The following is a 12,889-nucleotide window of genomic DNA, read 5'->3' as shown; positions in this document are numbered from 1 at the left end:
GGCTGGCTGCCTACTAACTGTTTTCAAAAACAGAAATGTAAAATATGACAGCAGATCCTTTTCATTTTTCATTGCCTTTATTTTTTGTACATGACGTAAATCTAATGGTCCTATGAGGCTTATGATAAAACACAAATAAAACAGAATGACATAACAAATGCATAAATCATTATATAGTAAAACCCACAATTATTTTAAACTAGTTTTTAAGCCCCGTTACGTTAACGAGTGCTAGAATAGATGTATGTGTCTTTCTTTCTTTCTTTCTCTCTCTCTCCTTGGCCGCTTTCTGTTTGTCTGTCTCTCTCTTTCCGCGGCTGTCCACCACCACCCCTTGCCTGCTCCCCCTGTCCAGCAGTAGCTCTTCTCCCTTCCTCTTACCTCTCCTGTGTCCAGCGGCACCCCTTCCCTGCTCCCCCTGTCCAGCAGCAGCCCTTCTCCCTTTATTTTACCTCCTCCCTGTCCAGCAGCACCTCTTCCTTGCTCCCTCTGTCTAGCAGTAGGCCTCCCTTCCTGTTACCTAACCCCCTGTCCAGCAGCACCTCTTCCTTGCTCCCCCTGTCCAGCAGTAGGCCTCCCTTCCTGTTACCTACCCCCCTGTCCAGCAGCACCTCTTCCCTGCTCCCCCTGTCCAGCATCCGGTTCCTGGTCGTTTGCGTCTGCCCTCCTCTTCAAAGCAGCCTGCTGAGATTTGCGACCGGCTGTAGCGAACCTCACATTCCACTCTGCACGTCGGTAGCACGTTCCCTGTGACGCGATCCCGTGCATCAAAGGGAACGTGCTACCGAGGTGCAAAGCGGCCTGCGAGGTTCGCTACAGCCGGCCGCGAACCTCAGCAGACTGCTTTGAAGAGGAGCTGCGGTGACGGCAGCGGTTTGTGAGTGAGGGCGGGGGGGGGGGGGAGAGTCTCCAGCGTGTTCCCTGCCTCTGTGTTCGAAAATGGAATTCGGCATAGACCCAGAGAACATGGTGGCAGGGATCACGCCGTCCTAAGTGCGCATGCGCTCTTAGAGTTTTATTATAGAGGATGACAGATAATGGTAAATCATCAAAATGACTTCAAAGTCACTACTTAAGCATAGCAAAGGTTTGAGAAAACTTTAGGCGGACTTTATAGACTCGGGGCCAAAAGGCTTCTCAGCTGCTTTCTAAATTTGGGGTAGTTGAGTTCCATTAAAATAGCATCTGCTATGCTAAACCGTATGTTATGTTAATCAGGTTTTCTATTCCGCCTTTACCTATTTAGTTCAAGGTTGGATTACATTACAAGAGGTTGGGTCAGTAGCCCAGAAAGTTACAATTGACAGTTTAACATGGACATTCAATAGAGTTGCTAGTACAGGTAGATCAATACATTTACTAATAACAAGTTAGGTATTAGTTACAAATACATAGTTACAAGTTCAAGTAAGTCATCGTTGGCTCATCGTTTTGTCCCAGGAGTTGCATTAGACAGTTTAGAAATGGGCTTTTACAATTACCCTCTCAGTTACTTCAGGGCTGGCTCCCTGTCTTGGTACAGAAATGCTTTCAAAAGCTTTCTGAATCCGAGATAGTGGTCACAAGATCGTAATGTAAGTGGTAGTTGGTTTCAGCATTTTGCTAATTGATATTAGATGGATAAGGTAATTTGCCTGATAACTTTTATATTGTTGCATGCTGGGAATTTTAAGTGGTGGACTATCTGTTAGAGGCACCCTGGAGTAGGATGGCCAACTCTGTTAGGTAGTTTGGGGGCATTGCCCGTCAGGATCTTAAAGGCAGTGATGCTTGCAGTTATCGGCAGCCAAAGTAGTTTCATATAGTTTCAAGTTTATTAGGTTTCTTGATTAATCGCTTAATCATACTTCTAAACGATGTACAGTTTAAAATTTACATTTGTTAGGTGACAATACAATAAATAAAAATATTTTAAAAAAGACAGAATTACACTCAATTTAACATATTCATAACATTAGGTACGGAGGAATGAAATACAAATCTTTAAAGTAAAGAGAGAACATTAAGGGTAAAATACAGAGGGTTAACAAAATAACAAAATATGATAAAAATAGAATGGGGTTGTAGGATAATAAAATTAGTTTGCAAAGGCATCCTTGAAGAGGAATGTTTTTAAGTTACTTTTAAATTTTCCAAATTCCTTCTCTTCCCTTAAAAATATAGGGAGGGCATTCCAAGTCTGTGGTGCAGTAACTGAAAAAATAAATTGTCATCTTGTATTTATAATTTTCAACGAAGAGATAGACAATAGGTTTTGTTCATTAGATCTTAAGATTCTCTTTGCAGAATATGGAATTAATAGTTTAAATAAGAAAGCGGGAGTCTTATTGTAAAGGGTTTTGAAGGTAATTATACAAAGTTTATACGTTATTCTGTGAATAGCTGGAAGCCAGTAAACCTATAGGTGTTCTGATTTCCATAGTGTGTATATGAGTCTTACTGTTGCATTTTGGACTAGTATAAGCATGCTTTACTGGATTTAACTTTGAATTCAGGAGGGACAGTTAATTGATTAGTACCATTAGATCATAAATTCAGTTTAGATTCCCTCACCCTGAGCAAGTGAGGCAGGTAAGCTGGATACCCTTCAAAATGTAAATGGTAGATTATATATCCCATTTTAAACCAGATCCTCTGTTTTAAAGGCAGCTGATGCTTTTGCTCCAAAAACAGAGAATCAGGTTCATTTAAGGGGCATCTTCCAAGTAATCTCAACACCATGTTCTGAAGGGCCTGAAGAGATCTTAACACATTCTTGCATAAACCCAAGTATAAGCTATTACAGTAGTCCATTTTACTTAATACGAATGATTGTAGAATCAAATGGAGATTATCAGAGAGTAGATCTCAAAGCTTGTACAAGAATCACAATTTGATAAAATGATGAGCAAATGGTTGAATCAACCTACTTAAGACCTGAAAGCATACTATTGACCTTAACACCTAAACCAGTGGTCCCTAACCCTGCCCTGGAGGACTACCAGGTATTCAGGATATCCCTAATGAATATGCATGGGGCAGATTTCCATGCTTGTCACCTCCATTACATGCAAATATCTCTCATGCATATTCATTTTGGCTATCCTGAAAACCCGACTGGCTGGTGGGCCTCTAGGATAGGGTTGGAGACCACTGATCTAAACTACAAACTGATCCAGAAATAGGAGTCTCTAACTGATTTCACAGTGGGTGGTACTCTATTTAACCATTCAATGTCAGTCTTTTGTAGATGTAGCACCAGAGGATTTGCTTTCCAGCTTTACTGTACATGCTCACAACTCATTCTTTCATGCTTATCTTACATTATCTTGGGTCTCCTTCCTCTTCCAACTTCACTGGGAAGCCAGTTGGTGTATATAACCATCAATGCTGTGAATAAATATTTCCTTGTTTCTCTTCATGGCTTCTTGCTCGAGCAGAGGGCTACTCAGTTCCAGTCCTCAAGGTCCACAGGGTTTCAGGATTTCCACAAGAGATTTGCATGCCAACGAGGCAGTGAATGCAAATCTCTCTCGCGCATCTTCATTGTGACTATCCTGTGGATCTTGAGGACCGCAATCGAGTAGCCCTGCTCTAATGCCTCCCTCCCACTGCAGCATTTTTTGCCTGCAGAGACAATGTTAGATCATGCTGAGCTCCAGAACAATAATTTGGAAGAAGCCCCATGGTTCAACAGCTGGCTATGCCACCTCCAGCTTCCGACAACGTTTAGGGCCTCTGTGGCACGGTGCTCAGGACTGTTGTCTTGTTTGCATATCCCTAACACCAGCCCTGCTTGTTTGATGAATCATTTTGGTCTGTCAGCTGCTTTGACTAGTTACCTGGGTGTCTGGATCCTTAGTTGTTGTTTTTTTAAGCAGTTGAATGGGTATGCACACAATTGCTTACTGGATATTTGGGTAACTGTCCACTCAATTTCTTAGTTGTTTATTAGTTGGATGGATAAGTTGTTTGTCTGGATGTTTGGTTATTTTATCATTCAATTGTGTTGATGTTTTTCAATTGATTAGCATTCCTACAGCATGCAGTTTTGGACTGTCTTTGATTACCGGTAAACCACTGGATTAATTGTTGTATTTTATTTTATTTACTTTTAAATCTCATTTAGCAGCCAATGACTGGACAACTTTGGTACAATCCGGTAAGTTGAGTATAATGTAAGTGTACGATTCAATACTGGAGAACTGTGTGTTAATTTTTTATTTTTTTTTTTTAAACAGAAGGCCTGCAATAGAACATTCTCCTAGTTCTGATTTTCTAGGTTTGTACAACTGAGGAAGTTTGCACATATCTGTACTCTTGGCCAGTTAAAGGGAACAATTTGAATAGTCCACATAGATCAAGGGTCTCAAAGTCCCTCCTTGAGGGCCGCAATCCAGTCGAGTTTTCAGGATTTCCCCAATGAATATGCATGAGATCTATGTGCATACACTGCTTTCAATGCATATTCATTGGGGAAATCCTGAAAACCCGATTGAATTCCAGCCCTTGAGGACCGGAGTTGCCCATGTCTGCCCTAAGCCCTTACCTGTCCAGCCATCTAATAATTTAGATTGTAAACTCTACTGAGCAGGGACCATCTCTTAAATATTTTGTGGTACAGTGCTGCACATGCCTATCAGCGCTATAGAAATGTTAAATAGTAGTAAATAGTAGTACTTCCCTAACCCTCTAGTCCAGGGATAGGCAATTCCAGTCCTCGAGAGCCAGAGCCAGGTCAGGTTTTCAGGATATCCACAATGACTATGTATGAGATAGATTTGCATGCACTGCCTCCTTGAGATGCAAATCTATCTCATGCATATTTATTGTGGATATCCTGAAAACCTGACCTGGCTCCGGCTCTCGAGGACTGGAATTACCTACCCCTGCCCTAGTCTACTCCTTGTCCTCCACATCCTTTAAGAACTCTCCAGTTGATTGTTCTGCATTGTACATAACTGGCCCAGAAATCCCAACAAGACTTTCTTTGTTAAATGTTAACTTAGGGACCGTGAACAGTGAGAGGCTGTGTGGAAACAGCAACAAGGTAAATAATGAGAGATGTCTCCGCAGTGAGCCACCCCTTCCCCTCTCACCTCTGACTTGGTCATGTGCGCACATGTGGAGGGGTTGAAAAGAATTCCATGAGCTGCGCGCCACGCGCTTTTATCCACTTGTTTATATGAGTGTTTCTCAAGTTGGTGCTGGAGTCTCCCCTTTGCAGGTCAGGTTTTCAGGACATCCATAATGCATATGCATGAGATTGATTTGCATACCCTGCCTCCATTGTATGCAAATTTTTCACGCATGTTCATTATGGATATCCTGAAAACCTGTCTTGCAACGGAGGGTGCTCCAGGACCCACTTGTAAAACACTGGTTCATATTCTATTCTATATTTATATTCTGCACTTTTCACACTATAGATTTTAGGTAGATAAGAATTTTAAAAATATGTCCATACAAAATAATTCATTTAACAATCATTAAAAATAAAAAAATATTTTCTAAACATATAATGAGAAGCTTTTCTTAGTGCAGTCGGTGGCTTAGCAAGAGTGAGTAGTGCCTCTCCCCGCCCTCTTCTCCACCCCCCCACCTCTACTCGCTCCTTCCCCCACACCTTCCACTTCCACACCCTCCTTCCCTGCCCCCTCCTGCGTGCCGCATCCCTTCTTCTGTGCTTCTGTATCATTCCTGGCGGAAGCAGCAATCCCCAAGCTGCTGTCGCGCCAGCGTCAGCTCTTCCTCTGGCGTCACTTCCTAGGCGCAGGTCAAGAGGAAGAGGTGACACTGGTACGACAGCAGCTTGGGGGTTGCTGCTAGTGCCACAAACTTTACAGAGTTATAGGGAAAGGGAAGCAGCACACATGCGTGGCAGCAGAGTGGCAGAGAGGAGGACGGGTGACTGCGCCTTCACCAAGACAGCGCCTGGGGTGGACCGACCCCCCTTCCCACCCCCTTTACTACGCCACCGAGTATAGCTGGAAGATCATTCCAAAGCTTTACAGTGTTCCCCTGTGAATTTGCAGTTCATGAATCGCAGACTCGCTCATTCGCGGTCTGCTCCGACTGCCTCTTCCTGTAGTAAAGTTGGGCTACACCAATTAGGAGCTGCGACTTTACTACAGGAAGAGGCGGTCGGATCAGACCACGAGTGACTTTCTTCACCCGCTGGCACTCCAGCTGTCCTCTCCTGCCTCCCCTGCCTTTTGACAGGTGAAAAACCGCATTTGTGGATTTTTGAAATTCGCGAGGGTTCCTGGAACGGAACCCCCGTGAATTTCAGTGGAGTACTGTATTCCTATAAACTCAAAATATTTGTACTACGCCACCGAGTGCAGCTGGAAGATCATTCCAAAGCTTTATTCCTATACACTCAAAAGATTTGTTCATCAAAGATTTCAAATGACCAATGACTGTTTATACCGGGAGGTAGCTCTATTTATTGGGAAAGTTATATACTGTATTTCATTAAACCTCCTGGTCCCATCTCCTGCAACAATTTATATAGAACAAATTTAATTTATTTATTTTTTTTCTCCATCATCAATCGATGTTTTTGTAGCCGGTTTCCGGGTCTTGCCGCGTCTGTATAGAAAGAACCGATGTTTTGGCCATCATGCTGTGGCTTTCTTCAGGGTATGCCGAGGTCTACATTGTGTGGAAAAGTTCGCCAAAATTTGAATTCAAACTTGGACCTCCAACAAACTTTCTCACCAAAATTCAAATTCATGACCAACAGACTTTCCCTATTCTCAATCAGGTCAGCCCACAAACTTTCCTGCCAAAAATTCAAATTTCTCGACCCACTATATATAAAGGCACACTGTAGAGCTCAGCACACCCTGAAGAAAGACACAGCATGATGGCTGAAATGTCGGTTCTTTCTACACAGATGCAGCAAGACCCGGAAACCTGTTAGTTTCAAATTTGAGGCTTGATATACCGCTTTAACTACCAAATCATGATACCAGTGGCGGAAGCCAAAGAGAAAATTCAACCAATGTAATTGATTCAGAAGAGGAGTAACCCAGTCATACCATTGTCTGCAAACCTTTGAACATGTAGATCAGGGGTTCTCAACTTAGCCATCTATAATAATAAAATGCTAGCTGCGCATGCTCACTCTAAAGCCGTGTTCCCTGATCCGTCGCGGCCATGAGAGTGCGCATGCGTGCTTACCACCGCTGCAGCCAGCCGAGGTCTGGGCTTATGCTCAAGCCGCCGCCACGGCTCCTCTCTCGAACCGCACCGGGCGGGGATCGAGAGAGGAGCTGCGGCGGCGGCTTTGAACTAAAAAATGAAGTTACACAGCTGGGGGGAAGCCGCGAGGCTGCGGCGGCCTTCCTCACCCGGCTCTCACGGTGCGCCTGAGCGCCGGTGGCCGGCGAAACCCTAATGCTGACCGAGGCTGCCTAAAGGAACAAAGTTAGGATAAATGCTAATTTCCTTAACATCGGCTGAGCGATGGCGGCCGGCGATCCCCGTAACGACTCCCCACCCTACAAATCGGCAGGGGTGCAGCTCTACCCAGATAAACCAGCAAACAGGCTGCGGCGGCCTTCCTTTCCTGCCTCTCCCATGGTGCGGCTGAGCGCTGGCGGCTGGCGATCCACCTCTAATGCTCCCTCTCAGCTACTCCCGCTGCCAAATAAAGGCTGTTCATACATGGAGGCACGGAGCCGCGACGACGGGTTTGAACTAAAAAAAAAAATTCTAAAAATAACTAAGGGAGCCGTTAGCCTTTAAGCAGCTCCCTCTTAATTTAAGGTAAGTCTAAAAAAACGTTGCACAGGGAAGTGGGGAGGGGGGAAATGCTGCTGCACAGGGAAATGGAGGGGGAGGGTGGCCAGCTCTCTTAATTCCTTGCCGGCCCCCCCCACCTTCCCTTCTCGCAGTCTCAAAAAATTACAAACTGCTGCACAGGAAAATGGACAGGGGAAGGAATGCTGCTGCAGCTGCTGCACAGGGAAGTGGGGAGGGAGGAAAATGCTGCACAGGGAAGTGGGGAGGGGGGGAAATGCTGCTGCACAGGCAAATGGAGGGGGAGGGAATGCTGATATGGCTACTGTACAGGAAAGTGGAGAGGGGGAGATAAATGCTGCATAGGGGGCAGGAAGAGAGACAAATAGAAAGAAAGACAAATAGGAGGGAGGGAGACAGAAAGAAAAGAAGAAAGATACAAGGGCAGGGAGAGAGACAGAAAGAAAGAAAGACAGACATACATATATTCTAGCACCCGTTAATGTAACGGGCTTAAAGACTAGTCAAGATATAAAGAGACAGTCAGGTTTTCACAATGAATATGCATGGGATAAATGTGCATGTGCTACCTCCACTGTATGTAATCTAGGACATATACATTCCTTGTGGATATCTTGAAAACTGGACTGGCTAAGTATGTTTCAAGAACTGGGTTGAGAACATTGATGAAGACTGAATACTATCTAGAATCAGCCCAGGATCTTTGAAGCAGATAATGTGGTTGTATTTGAACTAGAACAATGTAGACATTGTCAAAAAAAACAAACAAGGCCAGAAGCCATGGATTTCTATGATCAAAGATTACTAGAAAACTGAATATATATGTATTATTTTTCAGCATCTTCCATTTTCTGCTAATATTCCTGGTGGGATGACCCCCAAGAAGACATTTGTTATCAAAGGATTTGTTCCTTCAAGCTCCAAAAGGTACACACAGAGCTGTCACTTTGAGATCTCTGCCCCTTAGGGTTCATACTTTTAATATCAAAGAATGCTAGGTACTTTCCCAGCCTCAGGAATCAATAATTTAATTTAAAGTTTGTCAGTTTGCTAATTTCAGGCATGATTTAATTCAAATCTAGCATATGATCTAGCTGACCTTTCAACCTATCCCCAGATCTTAACGCTTCATCTAATTAACTATCTTGTAATTTCACTAGGTATTCCCAGAACACCTCTTTTGCAATCCGCCTAGAATCGCAAGGTATTGACGGAATAAAAGACACTAATGTAATGTCTCTCAAGGTTAAAATCGAATCTAATTCTTAGTCTTATATACCGAATTGTGTCCTAAAAAGTAGGAGCTCGATTTGGTTTACATGATTAGATCGCAAAGAAAGATCCATTAACATTCATTGGAGCTATTGCTTAAAAAGCGATGAGAAACAGTGGTTTATAAGGTTTTGCGAAAAGATCTGAAGAGATAAATAAGCACGATCCCCTTCACCTTCTCCTTTTCCCCATATCCATTGCTTCAAAGATTAATGATCCATCTCTGGGTTTCAGGTAGGTTTCAGACACTCTCTCCATAGAGTGTAAGTGCCACATCAGCTTTCCTTCACCGCTCATGCTAGAGATGACGGTTAAACTTCCAGGAAGAAGTTGAAAGAGGACAGACTCATAAGAACATAAGAAGTTGCCTCCGCTGAGTCAGACCAGAGGTCCATCCTGCCCAGCGGTCCGCTCCCGCGACGGCCCATCAGGCCTAATTGCCTGAACAGTGTCCCTGACTAATTTTGTAACTGCCTCTGATCCTCTAATTCTATCCCTATTACCTACCTCTACTCCTATCTGTACCCCTCAATCCCTTTGTCCTCCAGGTACCTGTCCAGACCCTCTTTGAAGCCCTGTAGTGTGCTTCTGCTTATCACATCCTCCGGTAGCGCGTTCCATGTATCCACCACCCTCTGAGTGAAAAAGAACTTCCTGGCGTTTGTTCTAAACCTTTCCCCTAAGGAAATAAGGGTGGTAGATGCAGGGAACAGACTCCTAGTGGAGGTATTGGAGGCAAGAACCATATTTCAATTCAAGAAAACATGGGAGAAGATTGACGGGAAGGGCTTGTTGAGTTTAGTAGTTGGTATGGATAGGTAGACTGTGAAGTCTTTATTTGCTGTCACTTTGTATTTCTATCCAAGTTCAGGTTGGCCCTACAAAGCAATCAGGTGACCTTCTGATGAGCTGACTTGGGATCAGTCAGAGGTTCAAGTGTTTTTGCTACTTTTGTTCACAGCTTTTCAATAAACTTCAAGATAGGCTCCACTGGAGACATTCCCGTGCACATTAATCCTCGTCCCAGTAAGAACGTGGTGGCCAGAAATGCCTTTCTGAATGGCGTTTGGGGGGCGGAAGAAAGTGAAGTAGCACTGAATCCCTTCAAAAAGGATGAACATTTTGATGTAAGTACCATTTTTACACTAACTTTACAAATTCCTCTGATGCCGTAACTCAAAGAATGGAGATTCATCAAGAGACACTTTCCTTTTTGGATGACAAGCAGATTGCTTTAAAAAAGCTAATCCTAAGCTATATTAAATTAGTCCAATAAAAAGGTATTTTTATTTTGCCTACGTTTTTGTTTTATTTCTACCTATTACCTCGAAGAGTGGACTAACACGGCCACCACACCATAACTCCTAATGCATATACTGCGGCAAGTGCTATCCCACAACATCCTGTAGATAGGAGAGCTTCCATCTCGCAGTCCTGCAGTCATTTCTGAAAGGACCTGGGTGGTCTCATAGGGTTTTGGGTTTGTTTGTTTTTTATTTTGCAATAAACGTATATTCTTTTGTTGATCCATTGGTCAAATGACTTAGATGCACTTACACTTTCACCTGATGTTGTGGTTGTTGAGTTCTCATGCTTTTTCCCCTTGCACCTGCTACTATGCTATTTTTCTCGGTTCCTCTTGAAACCCCCCTCCCCCCAGATTTTATAGATCATACCAAAATTTGGGTACACTCCAGAGAGAGTTGTGCAAAATAACCGAATAACGAGCTCATAACCTTCATTAATTGGGTGCTAACAACCAATTATTGAAGCTAATTACCACCTATCATGTTTCCTTGAAAATAAGACAGGGTCTTATATTAATTTGGGGTCCAAAAAACGCACTAGGGCTTATTTTCGGGGGATGTCAAATTTTTTTTTATGTACAATGATCATCTCTTCCTTCCTCTTCTCCACCCCAATCTTTATTTCCTTTCTCTCCCCCATATGTGCAGCATCTTTCCTCCCCTCTCCCCATCCCCTTGTGCCTTCCCTCTGCAGTATTTTTCTATCCCTCTCTCCCTCCCATGCCGACCCTCCCATCGTGAGACCGACATACCTCCCTCCAAACAGCAGCGTTGGCAGCACTCTAAACAGGCTGCTTCATGGCCTTCTCCAGCCAGGAGCCTTCCCTGTACCGCGTCGCTGATGACATCATCAGTGATGCGGCAGAGGGTAGGACCCGACGGGAGAAGACCACGAAGCAGCCTGTTTAAAATGCTGCCGACGCTGCTGCTTGGAGGGAGGTATGTCAGTCTCGCGGTGGGAGGGTCGGCGGGGTTTGGATGGGAGGGAGAGATGGAAAGATGCTGTGCAGGGCAATGGGGGGAATGCGTGGACATTCGGGAGGAGCTTTGGGGGCAATCTAACTAGGGCTTATTTTCGGGGTAGGTCTTATTTTAGGGGAAACATGGTATTAGTATTTGCATGTGTGTTTGGCTGCACGCTAGTCTATAAGCAGTGCGCCTAACTCCTGTAGCATGCAACTCAAAAGGGGTCATGGCCATAGGAAGGGCATGGGCAGATCGGGGGCATTCCAAAAAGCTGTGTGCATAGTTAGAGAACCGGGTCAGCACGCCCAACTTGGGTGCCAGCATTTACACCAGGTGTAAGTATGACGCTTAAAGGTCTATTATGGCAATCTGCACTAAGCAGAATTCTATAAACAGCAAGCACCCTATTTTTACCGCTTCGATCCTTATAGGCGGTTACGCGGTCTATAAAGTTCTTAATAAACATAAATCCAGTGCCCCGGCCGGAAGGCACCTGGAAGTGTGCGTATGTCGACGCGATGAGATCACGGGCATGTGTGACATCATTGCGTCGAGGTCTGCGCATGCGTGGAGGCCCATCCAGCCGTGACCCGCTTCGGTGGAAGCATCCGGGAGGTGCGGGGAGAGGAGGAGAGACGCCAGCCAGGAGGAGAGTCGTCTGCACCAGCAGTCAGCCGGCGTGGACGACTCTCCTCCTCACCACACCTGAAATCTCAGGAGGCGCACAGTTTGCGATAACACTGCTTTACAGAATCACACTTGGATCCGGCTCATCTCTGTCTATCATCTTTCTCATGTGTTTTTATTTCCCCCCCAGATGTCCATTCGCAGTGGGGATCAGCGATTTAAGGTGTACGTAAATGGACATCACATCTTCAGCTTTGAACTTCGCTCCAGGAATCTGCAGCAGATCGACACTCTTGAAATACAAGGAGATGTTGTTATTGCCTATGTCTATTGCTAAGTCTGTGCCCTGGTTCCTCATATCGTTTCCCCTTCCCCCCAAACATGTTCTCCTTTGTGTCCCTTGACATTGCTTCTTCTTTTTTCTCATGCCTTTGGCGACCTCACTTTCCACTGAATGGCTTTAAAAATCATGGCTTGAACTCCATGTAAGATTGTGTATTGCATGGGAGAAGGTTCAATAAATTTATATGAAAAAGTTATATTGCTATTTGGGAGGTGTCAAGAAGATACAATATGCAACACAATGACTGTACATTTATTTATTTATATATTTATTTGGATTTATAGCCTGTCCTCCCAGAAGAGCTCAGAATGGGCTAAAGAGTTACATACATGCATAATACAGGTTACAGAGTTATATGCATTATATAGACCAGGATCCAAGTTTCCAAGTCTTATTAAAATTTGTTATCCCGCTTATCTAATTTCTAAGCGGCTTACAATAATAAAATTATAAAATGGGGAGGATATGCAGACATTAGTCATTAATAAAAACCATCCTATTCAAGACATACTTGAAGACAAACTAACTCCGCAAGACTCATCCCAATTCTCTGAAGCAACTTGCTCTACTCTTCAGTTCCTCTGGAAATGGCCAAATAACTTCTTTTGTAATCTGCCATGAACCA

General features: G+C 44.0%; 1 protein-coding gene across 2 annotated transcripts in view; it reads left to right on the top strand.

Moving 5' to 3' along the window:
* LOC117365355 (galectin-4-like) overlaps positions 1 to 12,460 on the top strand; it is a 38,593-nt gene extending 26,133 nt beyond the window's left edge. For both annotated transcript variants that reach the window (XM_033955706.1, XM_033955707.1), the window contains 4 exons: positions 4,109 to 4,141; positions 8,588 to 8,676; positions 9,983 to 10,148; positions 12,112 to 12,460. In XM_033955706.1, coding sequence (XP_033811597.1) covers positions 4,109 to 4,141; positions 8,588 to 8,676; positions 9,983 to 10,148; positions 12,112 to 12,258 — 435 coding nt within the window. In that variant the 3' untranslated portion in view covers positions 12,259 to 12,460. The remainder of the gene's footprint in view (positions 1 to 4,108; positions 4,142 to 8,587; positions 8,677 to 9,982; positions 10,149 to 12,111) is intronic.
* The last annotated feature ends 429 nt before the right edge of the window (positions 12,461 to 12,889 follow it).

Source organism: Geotrypetes seraphini, chromosome 8, assembly GCF_902459505.1.
Source record: "Geotrypetes seraphini chromosome 8, aGeoSer1.1, whole genome shotgun sequence".
Taxonomy (NCBI): domain Eukaryota; kingdom Metazoa; phylum Chordata; class Amphibia; order Gymnophiona; family Dermophiidae; genus Geotrypetes; species Geotrypetes seraphini.
This window is presented reverse-complemented; position numbering and strand designations above follow the sequence as displayed.